Raw genomic sequence first — 21425 nt, forward strand, 5'->3', positions numbered from 1 at the left:
GGGGGGGGGGGGAGAGCCGGGTGGAGATAAAGATACGGAAATCAATTGGCCCTATTGCTGGCTTTGCTTGGACTATCTTTCTGTCTTTCATTCCTTTCCTAGGTCTTGGAATGCTGGGAGCTGAGACAAGGCCTATTCATTCTCCCCTCAAGCCTTCCTTGGAGGATTCACTACTGATGCTATCCAGGCCTGAGGAGAGTGCCACACAGGTGGAGTCTCAGATCTGGCCACACCTTGGTAAATTGCTCTTGTTTCCTATTCTTGCACTGTAGACTAACCAGTTGGATGACTCTCTCTGCTCTTATGTGTCCCCTCTGCCCCACTCTTATTTATACTCCTTGGTGGTTAATTTCTTGTGTGATTAGAATCCATGTAACTGTGCACTACTCTGAAATATTCTTCAGTTAAACGGGAATCTTGGGAACACTTCATTGTGAAAGTCATAAGAGAAGAGCCTTTGCGGGGAGTTGATGTTCTGTCAAGAGTCAGGGCTCAAAGCCCTTTCTCCGGACTCACACTTCCGGGTAGGGTTCCCACACCACACAGGCAGATTCTGTTCCTACACTGCCTGTAGGTTGGCAGTTGCCACACAGGGCCTCAGAGATGCTGTGCGTCTTCAGCATATCTTTAGAAGGTGGAAGAAGGTTTTCTAACTATCTAACCTTTTTTTTGATTAAGCAGTAACCCTTCCAGCCTTCAGGCATTTTGGCAAGAGCCATTTCTAGCTTCCTGGCTTCACACAAGCCCAGGGGGACTGTCACCATCTGAGGGGAAGTAGAAGATTCAGTTCCGGCTCAGAGGACCACCGGGCTCCCAAGGCATCCTTTCCCAGTTGTGTAGAGGCTTTGACATTTGCCTTTGTTTCTGACTCCTAGGATTTTCCCTTTCTTTCTTTAAAGCTAAATATATTAACCTACATCTTTCACATTTCACCCTATCTTGGCCTTGAGTGATTCAGTTTGCTGCCTGACTAGCTCATCTGGGCCACAGAGGGCTTTGTGTAGAGGCTTTTAGATCCTCGCCACTACGGCTCCATCCTCAACTGCTTACACAGGGCAGCCTTTGTTGCATCCTGCTTCAAGGCGGTGTCACTGTGTGAGTCTGCCTTGACTTTTTGAGCCTTCTCCACCTGCGAGGAGAGAGTGGCAGGCATGCTGCGTGTGATGAAGTGAGGTTGAAGTACAAACCAGAATCTGGCTCACACAGCCCAAACAATGACTATTGAGCCAGTCCTCTGAGCTCCAAGCTACTACTTTTAAAACTTGCTCTGAGCTGGGCATGGTGGCGCACACCACCATGAATCCCAGTGTTGTATGCCAGCCCGCATCAGCGCTTGGTCACCATGCTGGTTGCTTATTCAGGAATGTCTCAGGAAGACAGGTTCAGCCTCTCGGCAGGTAGCAGAAGAGCAGGGCAGTTGTCACTTCCAGTCAAGTCAGAAAGCTGCACCGCAGGTGGTCCCACCTCAGTGGCGACAAGGTCTGTACCAGTCCGCTTCAGGCTGGGGGAGGCTGCATCGCAGCACTGAGGAGGCAGAGGCAGGCTGATCTCTGTGAGTTCGAGGCCAGCCTGGTCTACAGAGTGAGTTCCAGGACAGCCAGGACTTCACTGAGAAACCCTGCCTTTAACAAAACAGAACAGAAAACAAACAACCAAAATGGCCCTGAGCTAAAAACAACAAAAACAGCAACAATTAGATTTTCAGTCTGGAAAGGGCTTTAAAAATTATGTGTTCTAGACTGGATGCTTTCTGAAATTGTGAGAGTTCTTTCTGTCTGCATCTCTCTGCATTAGGAAGTGAGCATGAGCTAAACTAGAGACTCTGTAGCCTGGGTGTGATAGCCTGTACATCATCATGAGTTTCTTCCACACCAGGATACTCCTTTAAGCCCTGCTCTCCATCCTTTAGCAATGATATCTTTTCCCCTAATGACTCACAATGAACTTGCCGGAGGTGGCAGAATCAGTTCTCAGTAGCACCCAAGCTTCCCCTTGTGTCTTAGTGCCTCAATGTTTTGTCACCTGTCCCTAGGTGTTTCCTGGAACCACCTAGTGGGGTTTGATTTAAGCTCTAGGTGCAGGCCAGTGGTAGTCTACTTAATTAGTGTATAGGAGAACACGGGCTGGGCTTAATCCCTAGTGTCACAAAGGTCAAAAGGCAAAACAAAACAAAACAAAAACAAAGAAAGAGAAATGAATAAATGTATAATAAATTTCCCTCCCTAACTATATGTATATGTTAACCATATGTGTATGTTGACCTCTGTCAGCTCTATGGAAGTGGAGGACCACATAACTTCACAAAAGGAGTCGCTGTTACAGAAGGCTTTGTTTTCAGCTATGACTCTCTCGTCCTCTATTCAGACCCGGGGCTTTAGGATGGTCAAATGTTTACCTAAAGAAAAGATTTAGACAAGCTTTGTTTCCTGTTACCTGGGCTGTGAAAAGGACCAGTTTTACACGCAACAACCACCACCATTGGACTATGAATACAAAGCTAAAATTGCAAAATGCTATCTTCATACAAACATTGCTGTCATGGATTCTCTGAAGCCGACGATGGAGTCTCTGTGGTGCTGAATGGTTCTGTAGAGGGCTGACATCAAGACACTTGAAACCCTTTTCTGGAAACTCTAATTTAAGAAGTAGATTTATTTATTTATTTGTTTATTTATTTATTTATTTGAAACATTAAGTACGTTTCTATCGCTCATGTAGACTTAATATATTAGCTGTCAGATTTTGTGGGGTCGACAGTGTAGACTGATATCAATTTGATTGGCTATGACTTTTATATAAAGGATCCTCTCAGATAGTTTGTACCACAAAGTTCTGTTAAAGTAGTCACTTTATACAGTACCAAACAAGCATACACACACACACACACACACACACACACACACGACATATATAGACACACACACATATAAACACACATACCTATATGTGTATATACTTATATATTAAATATATGCTTATATTTTAAAACATCAAACCTTTCCTGGTCTTTCTTGGTGATGTGCTTAGTTAAGTGGCCTCTGCGACCTGAGAAGAAGGTGACTCAAGCATTAGCTCTGTGGGCATTCCCCGACTCTCGTTGTGGCTTGCCTTGCTGTCTGGATTTCCCCAGAACTTCTATCCTTGTTTTATTAAGATTATTTTCTGTGCTGAGGTTCCTTTTCCAGTTTTTTGTTTTGTCCTGGAGCTCACTCTGTAGACCAGGCTGGCCTCGAATTCAGAAATCCACCTGCCTCTGCCTCCCAAGTGCTGGGATTAAAGGCATGCACCACCACCTCCGAGCCCCTTTTCCAGTTTTTTATTTACTGATCTGTTTCCTAAGGTATGGTTTGAGATCTATAAACAGCACAACACAAGATAAAAGGCCAACTCAGTACAACGGTGAAGCAGCAAACCAGAGGGAGGCTGTTTCATTCCCATCACACCCAACTCAGCAGTTTCTCAGATCAGCCCTCCACGGATGAGCTGGCCACAGTCATCCCTGCTGAGGAAACTGACTAAGCTGCGAGTTGGTGTGAGGCTGACCTGCTGATGTCTGATATCCCTTTAAGTTCTAAAGTTTCAACCTGTGCAATGAATACTGCCTCGTCTTAGGTTTCATTTCCCCCACTAAGCCCTGCCATGAAGGAAAAGTTCTTTGACATGGAGTGATTCAGATAAATAGTCTAGTAGTTACTGAGCACCAGTGTCTAACAATGTATGTAACCATTCTATGGGTGAACATCGCTCATTTAGTTAAAATGTGTTCGTTTAGCATCTACTGTGTGCTAGGTGTCAATTCTTTTCTTTTTTTAAAGTTTTATTTATTATTTTATGCATACGAGTACACTGTAGCTGTCTTCAGACATACCAGAAAAGGGCATCAGATCCCATTACAAATGGTTGAGAGCCACCATGTGGTTTCTGAGAATTGAACTCAGGACCTCTGGAAGAGTAGTCAGTGCTCTTAACCATTGAGCCCAGGTGTCAATTCTTGAACTGCTATGAAGAAGGTAGAAAGACCGCTGGACTACAACTCTGGGCAAAATAATGATGTCATAATGGATAATATTCATTATAGGCACAGTTTTGTTCTCAACACTTCATTTAATCTGCACAGTGGTCCTCTGAGGCAGGTCCCATCATCATATCCCGTCTTACTGAAGTAGAAGCCGGAGCTCAGACGGGTTCTGTATTTTCTCAAGGCCACACAGTTTGTTGGGGGTGGTGGTGGCATAAATGGGCTTTCACTCAGGTCCCTACCTTGCTGTGTTCTAGGACAGGTTGTTCCCTCCTATAGCCTTAATTGGCATCTATGTTGAGTAACCTGTAAGTTTACCTTGTGACCTCATCCACTATAAGTTTGTTCTCACCTACCAGGTCCCTCGGCTGCATCAAGGAGAGCCTGTGTATGTTCATAGATCTGGGGAAACAAACAAGCCTGCTGGAGTCTGGGTCCATGCTAGATGCACAAAAGCTCACCAGGGCCTTTTCATTTTGCAGATACTTTGTGGATACAAAGTAATGGACGCAGATACTTAGTATGGCTGAGGAGGGTGACTCAAAAACCGACAAGCTTAGAAATCCTATAGAACACACAGTTAAGTGAAATAAAGAATCACAAAACAGGAAGGCAGCATGAAACTGAATAAAAATGAAGGTTAAAATATGTAGTTCTGGACTGGAGAGATGGCTCAGCACTTAAGAGCACTGACTGCTCTTCCAGAGGTCCTGAGTTCAATTTCTGGCAACCATGTGGTGGCTGTCAACCATCTGCAAGGGGATCTGATACCCTCTTCTGGTGTGTCTGAAGACAGCTACAGTGTACTCATATACAATAAATGAATGAATGAATGAATGAATGAATGGATGAATGGATGGATGGATGAACAAACAAACAAACAAACAAAATGTAGTTCTACGCCTGTAAGGATGGCAATAATTAAAGACAGGGTCTTGTAAGGGCCCAGCAAAAGCTGGAGGGCATATGGATCATCCCAGGAGAGCAGTGGGGTTAGCACCTCAGTGCTGGTGAGACTTGCTCAAAGCAAGTCTCAGAGGAGGCTCTAGAAAGGCACATTTAATCACATAACAGGTGCTATTTTATTTGACATAAGATTTTTGATGCAGGCGAGATGGACTAGAAGGATCATCAGACAAACGGAGGGTTCTAAGCGTGTGTGTACATCTGTTTCTACTATACATTACTGCTGCAGAGCTAGAACAGGTACGGACAACAGGAAGGCAGGGCAGGGGCAATGGGTCACCCAGATACACCCATGACTAGCTTTGGGAGCTCCAGGCTCCAGCCTGGCCTGGTTCCTGCCAGCAGCATGCAAATCCTACTGGTCATCTGGGGTCTGGGATGCTAATGAGAGCCAGAACATCGCCATCCATGATGTGGGCTCCGCAGGCAACACTTGGGTGGGTGAGTGAATGGGAGGGTAACACTGCTGCTCACTGCTGCCACCTACTGGACACATAGGTATGTGCCTCAGGCTCTCCACTGTTGGGGGTCTGGGGGTGGTGGGTGAAAGGGCTTTTTGTGTCCTGGGGACACCACTGTTCTGGACCTGAGCCGAGATGAGGAAGGAATATTTTTCACTGGGAGGGGCTTAGAAGAAAAGACTGGCTTTGTGGAAGGAGAGCTTCCACCTAGGCTTGGGGGCTGACAAGCTGGATGCGTTCTGGCTCTGGGATGAAGTGTATACTGTCTCTGAATTGAAGCAGCTGGACCAGTGATGAGATACTGGGCTGCTGCTAGTTTTCCTGCTCTGTGCTGCATCCTCGCTGCCCCACTCCCCTCCATGAAAAGGGCCCATTTTACTGGTGGTCTTGACCACATCCCCTTTTTTTTTCTTTCTAGGAGGAGTTGTACTTGCTCTATAGCCATTGCTTAGTAACTGTTTGTCAAATGAATGCCCCAGGTCACCCTTAGGCTTTCCCACCCACAAAGCAGGGGTTTGGTAAATATTCATTGCAGTAGAAAGAAACAAGGGAAACTCTATGGTTTCTTGTTCAAGGGTCTGGGTCCTCCAGCGAGTGGCCTGTGATCTTTGGCAATGCACTCTGCCCCCCAGGGCCTTTAATTCTTCATTTATAAGATGAGGTTAGTAATAGTGCCTCCTCAGAGTGGTTGTGTTTGTGAAATGAGTAAGTCTATTAGAAGGTGAATGTCCCAGTGGAGTTGGTTCCCATATTAGGCAGCATTCTCTAAACTTCAGAGTCTAAAGGAGCAGAACTGACAGAAAAAATATATAATATATATTCATTTTATATACACATCTTGTATGTATGTATGTATGTATGTATGTATGTATGTATCTATCTATCTATCTATCTACCTATCTATTTTCTTAATTAAGGTTCCATTTCTGTGAAGGGATAACATGACCAAGGCAACACTTTTTTTTTTCCCCCAAGACAGGGTTTCTTTGTGTAGCCCTGGCTGTCCTGGAACTCACTCTGTAGACCAGGCTGGCCTCGAACTCAGAAATCCTCCTGCCTCTCTCTTTCAAGTGCTGGGATTAAAGGCGTGCGCCACCACTGCCCAGACCAAGGCAACTCTTAAAAGGTAAACATTTAATTGGGGTTGGCTTACAGTTTCAGAGGTCCAGTCTGTTAACAACATGGCAGCATGCAGGCATAATATGTATGTGTATGTGTATGTGTATGTGTATGTGTATGTGTATGGGTATGGGTATGGGTATGGATATGGATATGGATATGGATATGGATATGGATATGGATATGGATATGGATACACACATATAGAATGATGTCTTCAGAAGGAGAAGAGCCTCTTCAGCTGTCCCCAGGGCCCAGCAATGGTCAGGCTCTGCACAGCTTGCTGGCTAGAGCATGCTAGGCAGCATGCTCTACATTATGGAGTTACTGTTATGGGATGCCCCAGACAGGCCGCTTATGCCGTGAAGAGGAGCTTATTTTACTCATAGTCTGAAGGTTCAAGTCCAAAATTGGGTGCTCTCATTTCCTTGGTCCCTGGTGGGGATGGGATCTGGTAATGGTGAGAAGTGCCTCACCGAGCAAGCAGCAGCAAGAGCCAGGAAGCAGAGAGAAGGGACCGGATGAGGTAGTCAAACCCCCAGATGTCCCAGCTCCAGTGATCTAAGGACTCACTACAGGACTCCATCTAATGTTGCTAACTTTGGAATGGACATTAGATGGTGAACCTCGTTATATCGGAGGAGAGGCATGGAGAATAGTGTAGCTTCTTACATTGTCTCCACCACAGTAGATGATTCTGACCATAAAATACTGCCTGCCCCAGGGAGCAGTAACTCCCTATCAGCTGGGGTTCTGGGCAGCTCTCCTATCACTGGGGAGCCCAGAAACCACCCGTTATCAGAGAATGCCTGTGACAGAAAACCCTTTGATAGTGTAGCCTCTTCCCTCCCAATTACCTTGCCTCTTGGTTTTTGCACTGGGACATGTCATCCAGCATCTTTTGGGTTAGGTCAGGTGAGGAGTGTGGTGGCCTAGGATATGCCCAGGCCTCCCTTCAATAGGAACTCGTGACTGACAGTGTTTATATGTAAACATTCCCTCACCTCTCCCCTCTTCCTTTATGTATATATCTTTATATTTACTACATGAAGACTGTTGTGGAACATTCTAGTTGAAAATTTTTTTCAGTAACACAAAAGATCACACACTGCATGAGACTCAGTCCACTCCCGTTCCCAGCTGGAAGAAGCAGGAAATTGCCTGCTTGGCTTCCTGCTGGTTCCTTGTTAGTTCAGAAGAGGGCACATGGGTGGTGGGAATGAATAGATCAGCACACACAGGCATGCACACACTCAGGACTTCTCTCTGTGTTAAGTAGACTGTCACTTTTTGATCACATGGGAACTCTGTCACATAGTGATGTCTTCAGACTCCTTTGACCCACTCTGGACACCGACTTCTTCCAAGCTACTAAATAACTATGCCTACCGGTTCCTACCATGTTGTCCTCAGCCTCTTCCCTGGCCTCCTGATGTCTGTTCAGATGTGAGCATACCTCAGGGAGGGACACTCAGGTGAACTTACCAGCCAGCACACTGCTCTTCCCCACCCACTCTGCTGGATCTGATGAGGGAGATTCAAATTCCTTTAGACGTTGATCTGAACTGAAGAGAAATTCCTTTGTCTGGGAGTGGTAGGGAGTGGTAGGGCTGGCTGGGGTCATCAGCAACACCACACACACACACACACACACACACACACACACACACTCAGTTCAACCTCAGCTTGCCCACCTGCTGATGGCTTGGAAACCCCGATTTTGAGACATGAGGGCGTAAGCAAAGTTAGTGACACTCTGAAATGTGCTATAGTCTCCGAGCTCTGGAGGTCAGAGATCCACACTGTAATGTCAGCCGATGGTACTTGAGAGATGACTGCTCATTGGTTAAGAGAACTCAGCTGCCTGTGTGGGGCAGTTTTTTGTCATCTTCCCGCAAGCTAAGGTTGAAAGAAGGAAACTTCATTGAGGAAATGTTTCCATTAGATTGGACTGCAGGAACATCTGTGGGACTTTTTATTGAGACATGATTGATATGGAGGCAGGGGCTGCCCACTGTGGGCGGTGCCATTCCTGGTCAGTTGGTCCTGCCTGGGTTTTGTAACAAAGCAGGCAGAGCAAGCCATGGGGAACAAGCCAGTCAGCAGCCTTCCTCCATGGTCTCTGCTCCAGTTCCTGCTTCCAGGTTCCTGCCCTGCTTGAGGTGCAGGTGGGTCACCCCATTTCCTGCTGCCGGCGGGCCTCTGGAAGTGCTCTTTATCTTGTTCTCTATTTTTTATACTTTTTTTGTCTATTACAATAAAAGTAAAGTAAAAACAATCCCCTCAGAACACAAAGAACCCGGTTAGATGCCCAATATTAAGAAAGGAGCTGTGTTCAGATCGTCACAACCACACTGTGGACTCTTATGCAGTCCATTAAAAATGATGGATGCAGCCGGAGAGATGGCTCAGTGGGCAAGAGCATTTGTTTCTCTTGTAGAGGACCTGGTTCAGTTCCCAGAGCCCACAAGGTGGCTCACAGCCACCCTTAACTCACGTCCAGGGACTCTGATAACTTCTCATCTTCAAGGAGAAACACTCATATCTATAAAATCAACATCTCAGCACCCCAGAGGCAGAGACAGAGGCAGGAGGATCTCTGTGAGTTTAATGCCATTCTGGACAGCCAAAACTCATAGAGAAACTCTGTCTTGAAATAAATAAGTAAGTAAGTAAATAAATAAATACTAAATAAAATCAAATTTAATTTTTTTAAAAGATAGAACATGGATTACAGTGCAGTGTCAGGCAGGACAGAGAATAGACACAATTTCTATACAAGATGTGGATGCTACCCAGAGGACTTCCTGAAGGGATGACATCACTGATGCTTTCGTTTGTTTGTTTGCTTGTTTCTTGCTTTCAGCTTTTCTATAGTGAAAGCTTCTATGACTAGGAAAAAGTTTATTTACTTCAATTAATTAATTTACTTTATTACTTTATTAATTTATTTACTTTAATTAATTTATTTAATTAATTTAAAAGTTCACATACAAAATAATGCATTCCGTTATGATGTTTGCCCACATATATATCACCACACTTTCCTCCTCTCCCCTGCTGGTTCTTTCTTTTTCTTCCCTCTGTCTTTCTGTCTCTCTCTGTCTGTCTGTCTCTTTTTCTCTGTCTGTCTCTTTCTCTGTCTGTGTTTCTTCCTTTCTGACAACCATACTGGATTCGAGGTCTACTGTGCTCCCGTAGGAACTTAGAGACTGACATTTATGACCTAATTTCCAGTGAAGCCACATTCTAAAGGCTGGCACTTAGAACTTCTGTTTTGTTTTGTTGTTGTTGTTGTTGTTGTTTTGTTTTGTGTTTGTTTTCTTTTTCAGGAGAGCATAGTTTAACCTGTAGGGAGTCTTTTCAGTTCTTCCCCTCAGGCGAGGCCTGCCTTCCTGCCTTCTGTCTCCTGTCTCCCTGCCTTTCTGCCTTCTTGTTTTTCTTTCTTGGTGCTCAGGCTGTAGCTGGAATCAAGGGCCTTCTGCATACTCGGCAGGTATGCAGCTATCCTGCCGGAGTTGTGCTCTCCACCCACTTAGCATTACCCTGACACGATTATAACATTTCTAAGAGAAGATACATTTCCAATGTGCAGTAAACCTAGTGGCTCTCTGGCTAGGTCTGGTCTGCAGCATCTGCTCTGATATCTGCTCAGTCTCAGTTCTGGGCACACTGAGCTCTGGAAGACTTCTCTGAATTAGCTTGTGACATGCACAAAGTTGGGAAACTCCACCAGCAGATCTGGATCTTTGGACTCCAGGATAAACCAGAATACCTGCTGACTTGAGTAGCCTGTCCTGTGTTTTCCCTAGCTCAAGGCACAGCAGGGGCTTCCCAAGGCTGGACAGAGGCAACTCTCCCTGATGCTTCCCAGCTGGGTCAGTTGTCACTTGTCACTCAGGGAGCTTCACTTACCCCAGCTGCCACCAAAAACTACTAAGGGAATAAGTACTTGGTGATGGCCTTGGTGGCTAACGAAATGCATTTGGGTTTCCCCTTTTTCTTTTAGCTTATGCTCCCCACGCCCCCAGCTTAGATTTTGTCCTCATCTCTTTGTGGAGACAGTCAGCGGCAGGCTCTCCCTAAATCTCTTCCCTAGTAGCAGCAGGGACACAGTGGGTCACCCGCTGTCTTGGTTAGTGTGAGTCCAGCTGTGATGGACTCTTGACCAAAACAGCTTGGGGAGGAAAGGGTTTGTTTATCTTACACTTCCACATCACAGTTCATCATCAAAGGAAGTCAAGACAGGAACTCACGCAGGGCAGGAATCTGGACACAGGAGCTGATGCAGAGGCCACAGGGAGGGGGTGGAGGGCGGAAAGGGGGTGGAGGAGGGTAATGGCAGAGGGGTGGTGGTGGTGGTGGTGGTGGTGGTGGGTGGTGGTGGGGAGACTGCTACTTGTACATCATAGCTTGCTCAGCCTGCTTTTCTAAAGAACCCAGGGCCACCAGCCCAGGGATTGCCCTACTCATAATGACCTGGGTCCTCTCCCGTCACTTACTAGTTAAACTTACAGCTGGATCTTAGGGGAGCTTAATTTTCAATTGGGTTCCCCTTCTCTCTGATGACTCTAGCTTGTGTCAAGTCGACATGAAACTCGCCAGTACACCTGCTGTTAAAGACACTTCCTTCCTGGGAATTCAATTATACTTAAACATTTTACTGGTCCCGTTCCCTCTGCTAAAGTCAGTGGTTGGTAAGCCTCTCCGAGCGCCTGTTCCTGCTTCTGTCTTTGCTTAGACACACATGTCAAAGGCCCTTGAACTTCCCACATAGAAAGCTAGCTCTTCCAAAGCTTGCTTCCCAAGGCCCAACATTTTAGTAGACAGCCCACTAATTCTCTCACTTGTTCAGGAGGAAGGAAACACTCAGCGAACTCTCTGTGGCTTTGCCCGCTCATGCACTCGGACTGTGGCCTCATCCTTTGGAATGGTTAGTTCTGTGCCAACTTGCAAAGCTCCTGGTGCCCAGGTTCTTAGATTATTTAAGAAAGCAGCTGGGGGGTGGGGGCCTTGGCCTGGTCTTCGGAGGACCATGTTTATTCATGGTGAAGTTGGGTCTTACCACTCACGTGTATGGCTGGCCAAAATGCCTACAGTGAAAATGGAGTGTGGTCTCTCATAGGGGTGGAAATGACATCTGTAGTCTGCAAGGGGGGCTGGGAATTGTAATGTTCAGCAGGAAACTATCACAGGTATTTGGCCAATACACCGGCGTAAAGGTAGCTACAGAGGCCCTCAGGGTGGGTTAGATCTCAAGAAATCCATCCTAAGTAAAGACACGATACAGGCTAGGAGTGTAGAACTCAGTAAGTGTACCTGCCTGCCGGGCAGGAGGCCCTGGGTTTGGTTCTGAGTTTTTTGTTTGTTTTTAAATGGGGAGAACAAAAGAAAATAAGTATTTTAAGTAAAAACTTCATTGACTGCATGGAACACTGGCTGTTTGTCCTCGAGAGCTCCAGCACGGAGACCAGAGCCATTTGCTGCTGTGATCTCTTTGCTCATCCACAGATTCCTTCTTCCCAGCGCTCTGGCCACTGTGCTTCCCGTAACATGCAAGCCAGGAGCCTGCCACATAGGACCTTTGCTCCTCCTGCCTGTCTTTGTCCTGACAGATTCGTCAGAACAATTCATGAACGGAACTGAGTGAGGTCTTCGCGTCTCAAGGGAAGTAAGGGCTTCCTCAAGAATGGGCAGTTAGTTCATTTCAGACCTGCCAAAATGTCTGTCTTAACCAGCTGCCCCAGGGTATCCTCTAAGACAGTTGCTCTGGGTCTCTGGTCCTTCATATTGTTGGTTGTGTGGTCCTTGTATGAAAGTGGCACGTGGATAAGTCCCACAGAAAGAACAAGCCTACCCATTTGCTTGGCTTCTCTTCATTGTCGGGTTCCTGGATTCCTCTGAGAGTCTTTGAATGGCTGCTTTCTAAAGAACACTTACCCTTTATTCTTGAGTAGGTTTCGGTTAGGGGAGGGCACGGCACATGTCATGGGAAACATACTTGAAACAGTTGTGCATAGACAAAACACCCACCACAGGGGAGGTGGTGGTGGGCTGGGATCAAGGGACCACACCCTATGAGTCCTTGTTATCTCCAGCCCTCCTCTTCCACTATGCCTTCCACCATGGAGGTTGGTGCAGAGGGTGATCTATCACTGTGGGAAGAACTCACATGTCAGAAAGGCGATACTTTCAAGCCATTGAAGCAACTTGGATGGGTCCAGGGACTAAGTCTGACGTTTGGAAATGCGATATGTGTGTGTGTGTGTGTGTGTTTGTGTGTGTGTGTTTGTAGTCACTTGGGCAAATTAAATGCTTCTCTTCCCTTCTTTTTTTCCTCACCAAAAAAAAAAAAAAGTAATGCTTACATTATGGGACTCTTATGGTACCTAAGTAATATATAATGAGTGTTTGGTTCTTGGAAAACAGTCTCTGATGGACACATAACCAATTAGCATACAGTCTTTGAAGCTGGAGTAGGGGAGCCTGCTGGAGATTCTGTGTACTGTGTGCCCCTAGGCTGAGGACTCTCTTGACTATTGCAGGACCCTCTTGTCCTTCACACTGTCACCCAAGGCTCCTCCCGGAATGTAAACCTGACCAGGACACTGCCCTTTCTAAAAGCTCTGTGAGACCTGAAAGTTCCATCTCCAGAGAGCCTGAGGCACAAGCCAGCCAGGACCCTGCCTCTCTCAGCAAGTACCTTCTTGTCTTTGGGCGTTCCTGCAGACCTTTGCTCTGGGTAGGGAGGGAAATCAGTGCTCAGTGATCCTGTGAATGGGTGAATGGCTTGTTAGAGCAGTCATGCCCCCTGAGCTGTCTTGTGGGTATGCAGCCTGTTCACTCTCCCTCCTGTAAGTGATCTCCTGAGAGATTTTTTTTCCCCTGAGGCTCAACCTCCTTGTGTGGTATGAACTCCCCTGCTTCACTGACCGTCTGAAACAGAAAAGAGGTTGTTCTAGCATGACCAGTTCTTGTGAGTGCCTGACACCTTAAATGTTTTGCATAGTCTGGTCCTTCAGCCATCAAGTCTTTGGTAACGCTAGGTGATTTCCTGGATTCTCTCCCATCAGAACTTTGGGGGAGAGGGGGAGGGTTGTCCACAACTGGGGGCTGGTGTAGTCCACACAGTTCGCCAGCCAGTACTGGCTTCCTGATCCTGCAGATACTCAGTTACAGGTCTGATTTTCCCAAACATCCCAGGAAGCGTTTGCAGAGAGGCTTTCTAAGAGCTGGCAGGGGTGTTTGCGGGCCAAGTCCACCTGGGAGAGAGCAAGAACAACACCCTTGACTCGTGGGATGCTGTCTGCCCTCCTCTGCTCCGGCCACGCTCACAAGAACCAGCCTGCATCTGGATCCTAGAATGAGAGGAATGTGCCACAGCCTGATAGGCATGAAGCAATCTGTAGCAAGGCAGGGAGGAGCCGCTCCCCAGGCCAAGGCCTGACAGTGCTAGGACTATCTGGCCTACAGGCTGGGTGGCCCCTCCCACCCTCCCTGGCCTCCCCACTGCAGGCCGGATATCAAAGGCTGCATTGTGCATTGAACAGCCTCGGTCCCCCCTCCTCGTGTGCCAGGGAGGAGGCGGGGAGGAGGGACACCACCGATGGGAGGCTCCCAAGGTTCTTCTGACTGGCGCTCCCAGGGGCCTTGGCCCAGGGAGGATGGTGCACACATGGGTGGCTGTTTCTGTATCCCTGGGGAGCGGAGTCTACCCTGGGGCCCAGGTGAGTTTCCTGAGGGGATCTGGCCTAGGACTCAGGCAAGAGTGCTTGGTCCAGGGAAGGCTCAGGGAGTTGGTGCTTTGGAAAAACTGTCCTTCCAAAGATTGGGAGAAGGCTGTAATTTCTGGCTGCCTCTCTTCCTTCTCTAGTTTGGAGTTTCCCATTCTGGGAGCAATAAAAAGGTCGATGAAGTCTTCGGAGCATCTACTTTCCCCAAGAAGTGAGCTGTGTGCTGGGGCTGTACTTTGTGGACAGGGAGTGAGGGCGGCCCTTGGCAGCCACTCCTAGTGTGTGACTAAGCCCTTCCTGCCTTCCTTCCTTCCCAAGATTCCCTGGGACAGGAAGAAGGCTCTGTAGCGAGTTCCTCTGTAGCCCACGACGGTCATCAATTTGGCCGGGGTCACTCGGCGCTATTTTCATCGGGGCTTCTGCTGCGGAGGAAACACTGGGGCGGGTTCCTCCTTCCTACCTGTTGTGGTGGCTTTTGGCCGGTAGAGTTGAGGTCATGGAAAATTGTCCTAAGAAGATGTCCAGCGATCTGGGCACACGGTGACCAGCCTTCCTGGTTTGCCCGAGACTGAGGGCTTTCCTGGGACGTGGTCAGCTTTAAAATACAGACCGTGGGTCACAGCGAACCAGGACAATTGGACGTATTGTTGAAAGCCCCTGCAAATTTTCCTACACTGTAGGATGTTCATCTGGAGGAGCTGTGGCTGTAGGGGAGAAGGGCTGGGCTGGCTGAGAGTTTGCTTGGGAGATAGGCATCTTTCTGCAACCGTATTAGGGTCACATGGCTCCCTGTAGCACTCCTATGGTTTGGGTGAGTACCACTTGGAGGTTCCCCTAACCAAGGACTTTTCCTTTGACTGACTGCTTTCCTCTATGATCTTGTGACCTGGGCTCATCAAAAGGTCTCTCTCTCTCTCTCTCTCTCTCTGAAGCAAGCAAGCTAGAAGTCCTGGCCTACGCACTTTGACACTAACAGCAAGGACTTCTTAGACAAGAAACACCAAGGACCCACCCAAAACTAAGCTGACCAACTCCAAACGTCACAAAAGGCATGGCACATTTCGTCTCTCCAAAATTTCTAGACTTCTCAAACTTTCCCCCAAATCCCATTGTCTTTGTTACCCCCATGGGACCAGACATAGTGAGGGCTACTTTGGGATCACAGGTCTGGAAGTCAGGGACCTGGGGTCCAGGTCTAGCACTGAGTTTACCTCCAGGGAGGCACATATCATTGTGGTCAGCCCCTTCCAGCTTTCAGGCCTAAAGATCTGAGTTTGAGCTTGACTCTTTTATCCACTCTGAGTAACTTATTTAATGCCCCTGTTTCGGCTTCCCCACCCATGGATTTTATACCACATCATGCTCTCCTCACAAGGTTATGGTGGCCTTAAGTTTACACTTTTTGACTTAGAAAACAGCCTAGCACACAGTCAATTACGCATAGTAGCTTGCCAGGCCTCATTAATGATAGTTCGATGACCCTAGCACACCACATTCTCAGGGTTCCACTGGTCACCTGAGGGTCATCTGAAGCTGTAAGCTGCCAGTGGAGGCACTCCAGGGCTCTGTCCCTGATGCTTAACTCCAGCTTCTCTGGGTGGTGCTCTGCTGCTGTTGGGAGTTCCATTTGGGAAGAGTTCTGCGGCGCAGAGCTAGGAAGCTGACATGGTAAGGTGTCCCTGAAGTTCCACGACACTGTCACCCACCAATTTTATTCTCTTTGCCTTTTTCACGCTGGCACTGCTGGGCCCCTGGGTTCACTGTTTCATCAGAAGCCGGCTTACCATTTATTCTGTCAGAATTTCCGTGTCCTTCTTCCTGAGGTGTTCTCCACCCACCAGGCTTTTCCTGAGGGAAGTCACTAGGGATGATATCTGAGGCCAGATGGTGTAAATATTTTCATCCCAGCTTCCCAGTAGATCCTAGGGAAATGTCACAAAGTCTGAGATGCTTCTCTGAACGGCTGAAGCTTCTCCTGAACGAACGGCTCAAACAGTTGCATGACCTTAGGGAAGTCTGTCAGACCTTTGACTAGCAGTTATCTGGCAGTGTGCTGGCGTCAAGTGGTGGTGCCGATCACAGGAAACTTGGGGAGGATTAGATTGGACAGTGTGTCTCATGCACATGACATTCTGTGATGGTCAGCGAGCTGTTCTACTGTTATCGAATACTGGCCACCCCTCACCTCCAATGTGTTACTCTCTAGTGGAGAGAGGTCTAGTTTCTTTGGCTGCTTCCGCTACTATGTCTATTTAGGAGGGAGTTAAGAGTGAGTAGCAAACACGTGTCCTTATGTGGGGAGGCAAGGAAGAAGGTTAGAGATAATGTGGGATCCTGGATGGCTGCCCAGGTTTGCCATGGGGTGACTTAGTAATGGAAACTGGCTTGGGCTGCCCCAGCAAGCTGTGTTCACCCATGTAGACCCAACTGGTAGCTTCTCCTGGTGATGTTTCTCACTTTCTGCAGAAATCTTCCAGTAGCATGTGGAGGTGGAGGCGGGGAGCAGGTCCTGGCCAGTATCTGTGACTGCCCTGCTGTGGGTTTCTTGCCATTGTTAGTCACCAACAAGTTCAACAAGTCCCCCCCCCCCCTTCACAGCACAAAGGAAGCCATGTCACTGTTCCTTATCTCCAACGCCTCTTTGAGGAGATTTGGCAGCAATTCTTATATAGAAGATGCAGGGGAGATGTGTGTAGACATTGCCACTCTCTCTTCAGGCTTTCTAGTATGACTGACACATTGATGTAATTACAGGAGGAGGGGAATACCCACAGTAAGAGACAGAGCATCAAGGATTTAAAGGAATGGAGTGACCTTATCAACTCTATGACGCTACAGAGCGTTGGAATAATGAGCCTTGTCCACAATCTGTATTTTTCCCCTTTACTAACTATTCATGCACACCAAGTCATTGCAAAAAAAATAATAATGTAAACACAATGCTACAACTTGCTTGCCCACTCCTCTATATTATACTCTGGGCTACATCCATATGGATGGATGTAACTATAGTTACAGTCTTTTTTTTTTTTTTTGCCCCAGCAAGGAGATGTGGGCTTACCTCACAAAAACTGCTGATGGTGTGGGTGTGTTTGCTGGGTCAAAGGGAGAAAAATGTAATAAAGTAATGAAGAGCATGCAGGGGGCACCTTCAGGGTTGATCTTCTTCATGGCTGGGGGCGGCAGAAGGATCAGAGAAGCAGCCATAGGAAGAGAAGAGGGAAGGGCTCCATCTCCAGCAGGTTTCTGCAAGGAGAGGCTTTCCTCATCCGAGACCTTTGACCTTAGAGTTCCTAGGTCAGCCGCTGTAGTAGAAATAACAAAGTCTGGCCCCGGTGATTTGGGCGAGCTCTGACTCTTGCGATAACTGGCTGTGTGACCTTGGTAAAGTCAGCTCTCATTTCCCGGCCTACATTTCCCCAGATTCGTTTTCTGTGGTGATTGTTTCTCCCTTGTGATTATCGCCAGGATTTGGCAGGTCAGGATGCCTTCCTTCTCTGTTCTTACTTCAAAACAATGTATCATTTACTCCTCTCCCACCGCTCCCCACCCTCCCCGCCCCCATCCTCTAACAGCTTCCCTCCCACCCCTCTGTCCTCTTCGAATCTTCTGCTTCTTTTTCTGGGTCCTTCCTATGCTACTCTTAGCAGAGTAGACACTTTTATTATACTGCTCCACTGCCAAGAGCGTCCCAAAGCTCTGCTCTGCTTACATACATCTCATAATTCACCCTGCCACAAAGAGCTCACCTCTCCTGCCCCTACAGTCTGTACGTAAATACCAAGCCTGGCTACCCACCTGCTCAGCTTGTGCAAGATGGCTTCTACCTCCAAGCATGCATGGCTACCCTGTGTGCTCATTTCCTACAGATTAAAAGGACTTTCCAGTTAGATTTATTCACTGTATCTTATGCATTTTGCTGGCATGTATGTAGGTGTACCACATGTCTGCATGGTGCCCGAGGAGGTCAGAAGACAACACTAGAGCCCCTGAAACTGGATTTACAGATGCATGTGAACCGTTGTGTGGGTGCTGGGAATAAAATCCAGGTCCTCTGCAAGAGCAACAGGTGTATGCAAATGAGAGGCCATCCCTCCAGCCCCGCCCCCTGCAACTTTCTCATGGGTTTTCTTGTGTATTCCTCGTTCAAGTTTCTTTTTTTTTTTCTTTAAAGATTTATTTATTTATTATATGAAAGTACACTGTAGCTGCCTTCAGACACACCAGAAGAGGGCATCAGATCTCATTACAGTTGGTTGTGAGCCACCATGTGGTTGCTGGGATTTGAACTCAGGACCTCTGGAAGAGCAGTCAGTGCTCTTAACCACTGAGTCATCTGTCCAGCCCTAGCATAAGTTCTTAAACTTAATGCATTATAGTTTATGCATTGTTTTTCAGGGAGGAGGATAGGTCTTTGCCCATGTTGCTTAGGAAACCACTGGCAACTTAAATTACACAGGCATTCATCTGTATTTTCTGTAAATTTGTTTTTAGAGACATCTTTCAAAAATGTCCCATCTTCCCTACTCTCAGGGCTGGGTATTGAACACCCAGCCCCAAGCATGCTTGGTAAGTGCTCTACTGCTGAGCTATCTTCCCAGATCCAGACATTTTGTTTATAAAAAGTCCCTACAAGCTGGAGAGATGGTTTATTGGTTAAGAGCACCAGCTATTCTTCCAAAGGACCTGGGTTCAGTCCCAGTACCCTCAAGTAGGTGATTCACAACTATCTATGATCAAATGCTCTGGCTTTTGTAGGAGATCTTCTGGCTTTTGCAGGCAGCAGACATGCAAGTGGTGCACAGACACGCATGCAGGCAAAACACCTATACATGCAAAAAAGCATAATTTAAAAAGTGCTCAAGTAATTTTAATGCTTATGTCCATGAACGAATCACAGTTTGAAAAACTGTGGTTATCTTCTCCAAAGCCTCACATCTCCTGACAGGCTGTGTGACCTGTGTCCCACATCAGAGTCATTACTTTGGACTTTCCCTCCTGAAAGTAGGCTCACTCGACAGGCTGCAACTGTCAGAGAGACCATTTTCTGTGCAAGGATTTAATGAGTGACTGGGTAGGCCGGCTGTGGGACAGCAAGTGCTTTGTGGTGGGACAGCAGCCGCTCACCTCTGCGAGCCTGTGAGAGTGAGAACCCTGAGCTATACCTCCTCCAGGTTTCTAGGCAAATGCAAGCGAGCATCTCGGGGTAGAGAAGCATTCTGACTACTAAATGATATTAAGCGATTAACATTAAACATTCTCTCTGTAGGAGAGGAAAAGGACGTTTGGGGGAGTTTACTACATGGTTAAACGTGGTCACAGGGTAGGGAAAGCGACTGCCACTCTCCGAATGTGCTCCTCCGGACAGTGATGGAAACACCATTTAGAAATGCCAGAAATGCAGAGCCTCAGTGGACAATTGATTAGACACTCATGACATCCGAGGAACCACAATCTGCTTACACGGTTCTTAACCTTGCCTTAAGCTGATAATATCACATAGGAATGAAAAAACTACTAATTTTAATAACAGGTCTTCTTCAAAGTTTTAAAAAATGATTTGTTGTATTTGTAGTGTGTGTGTGTGTGTAAGCGCGCGCGCTTGCACGCATGTGCACACACGCGTGTGTATCATAAATTCTTAGAGTGAAGAGGACACTGTTGGATCATTTGAAGCAGAAGTTGCAAGCATACATATATATGTATACACGTATGTATGCATATGTATGTATGTATACATGTATGTATGTATGTATACATGTATGTATGTATGTATGTATGTATGTATGACTCAAATAAACAACCAGGGTTCAGAAGCTCTGATTTGGTCACCTCCTTCTCTTATAACCAGACACATACAAGACCCCAGAAGTGGATGAGGCAAACACCCTGTCCAATGTCATTTCATCAGTCTGATTTGTGCTCTTTCTCATGTCTTATGATTCCCACCACCCACCTGCTTTGGTTACTTCTGATTCCTGCTCGGCTCTAACTCACCACTGCCAGATTTCCCACTAGGCTGTCTAGCTTTCAGCCCTGAGCAGCTAACAGTGTTTCCTGAACGAAGAGCTGCATGTTCTTTTGTGGACTCAAGCTGACACCCATTTTGTATGTCAACCTTGCTAACTGCTCCCACCGCGAAGATAGGGAGAGACCCCTGGTGTTAAGATGCCACATGGAGGCCCACAGTGGAGAGAAACCAAGCCTTCTGGCAGTGGGATGAGGACCTGCAGTTTGGCACTAGCTAGGGTGGCTGTGACGGCTTGAGTTTTGTATGGACCTTGCCATTAAACCACAGGTCCAGAGGGCAAGACTGGATGGGCCTGTACACCTCTGACCTAAATGTTATAGACAGTTGTGGAGAGTAAATAAATGACTCAGAAATACTGGTAGAGACAAGAACACTAACCTTTTCCCCTAGAAGTCAGTCCTGCTTAACAGTTCTGGTCCAGTGGTTTAGTTCTTGAGAAATTTTGTCCTGAGAGGACAAAGATCAGAGACCAAAATTAATGTACTAAAGATTCAAGCTCCTTTTTATTTGGACAATACCATAAAAGAGGCCAGACTTACAGGGTTATCCAACATTTTGGGTTCTCTGGTCCATACTGTGTGAAGACCTGTCACTGACTATGTATTATTTGATGGTCTCCATGCTGAGAGCATAATTCATTGGGGCAGCACAGCAGGAAAGAACTACCCTGGACTGTGCATGGCACAGGGGTGGAGGCTGGGCACACTGTTGTGTCTAAAGCAATGGGTAAATGTCTCCACTCTTTTTGTCTTCTTCTCCATGCTTTTTGGTTGCGCTCTCTGCTCTCCTTTCTACCTTAAGCAGTCAAAATACCACTCCTCCCACCTCACCCCAGTCCCCGTCCCGTGTCCCAATCTGAAGCTCCATTTTAGTATATATTTATGCCTAGTGTGTGTAGGTGTTTCTGTGTGAGTGTGTATGAGTGCGTGTGTGAATGTTCCTGTGTGTGTGAGTGTGAGTGTGTGTGTGTGAATGTGTGTGTGTGTATGTGTGTGTGTGTGAGTGTGTGTGTGTGAATGTGTGTGTGTATGTGTGTGTGTGTGAGTGTATGTATGTGTGAGTGAATGTGTGTGTGTGTGTGTATGTGTGTGTGAATG

The 21425-nt window shown here is 47.0% G+C and overlaps 1 protein-coding gene across 4 annotated transcripts in view; it reads left to right on the forward strand.

The window, feature by feature from the left end:
* The first annotated feature begins 14066 nt into the window (after positions 1-14066).
* The window catches only part of Sh3tc2 (SH3 domain and tetratricopeptide repeats 2), a 69344-nt gene continuing 61985 nt past the window's right edge, over positions 14067-21425 (forward strand). For 2 of the 4 annotated variants that reach the window (XM_021150689.2, XM_021150688.2), the window contains exon 1: positions 14067-14291. In XM_021150689.2, coding sequence (XP_021006348.2) covers positions 14171-14291 — 121 coding nt within the window. In that variant the 5' untranslated portion in view covers positions 14067-14170. Of the gene's footprint in view, positions 14292-14635; positions 15109-15156; positions 15966-21425 lie in introns of those variants that run through there. The other 2 variants (XM_029472142.1, XM_029472141.1) reach the window with 2 other exon arrangements.

This window comes from Mus caroli, chromosome 18 (assembly GCF_900094665.2).
Source record: "Mus caroli chromosome 18, CAROLI_EIJ_v1.1, whole genome shotgun sequence".
Taxonomy (NCBI): domain Eukaryota; kingdom Metazoa; phylum Chordata; class Mammalia; order Rodentia; family Muridae; genus Mus; species Mus caroli.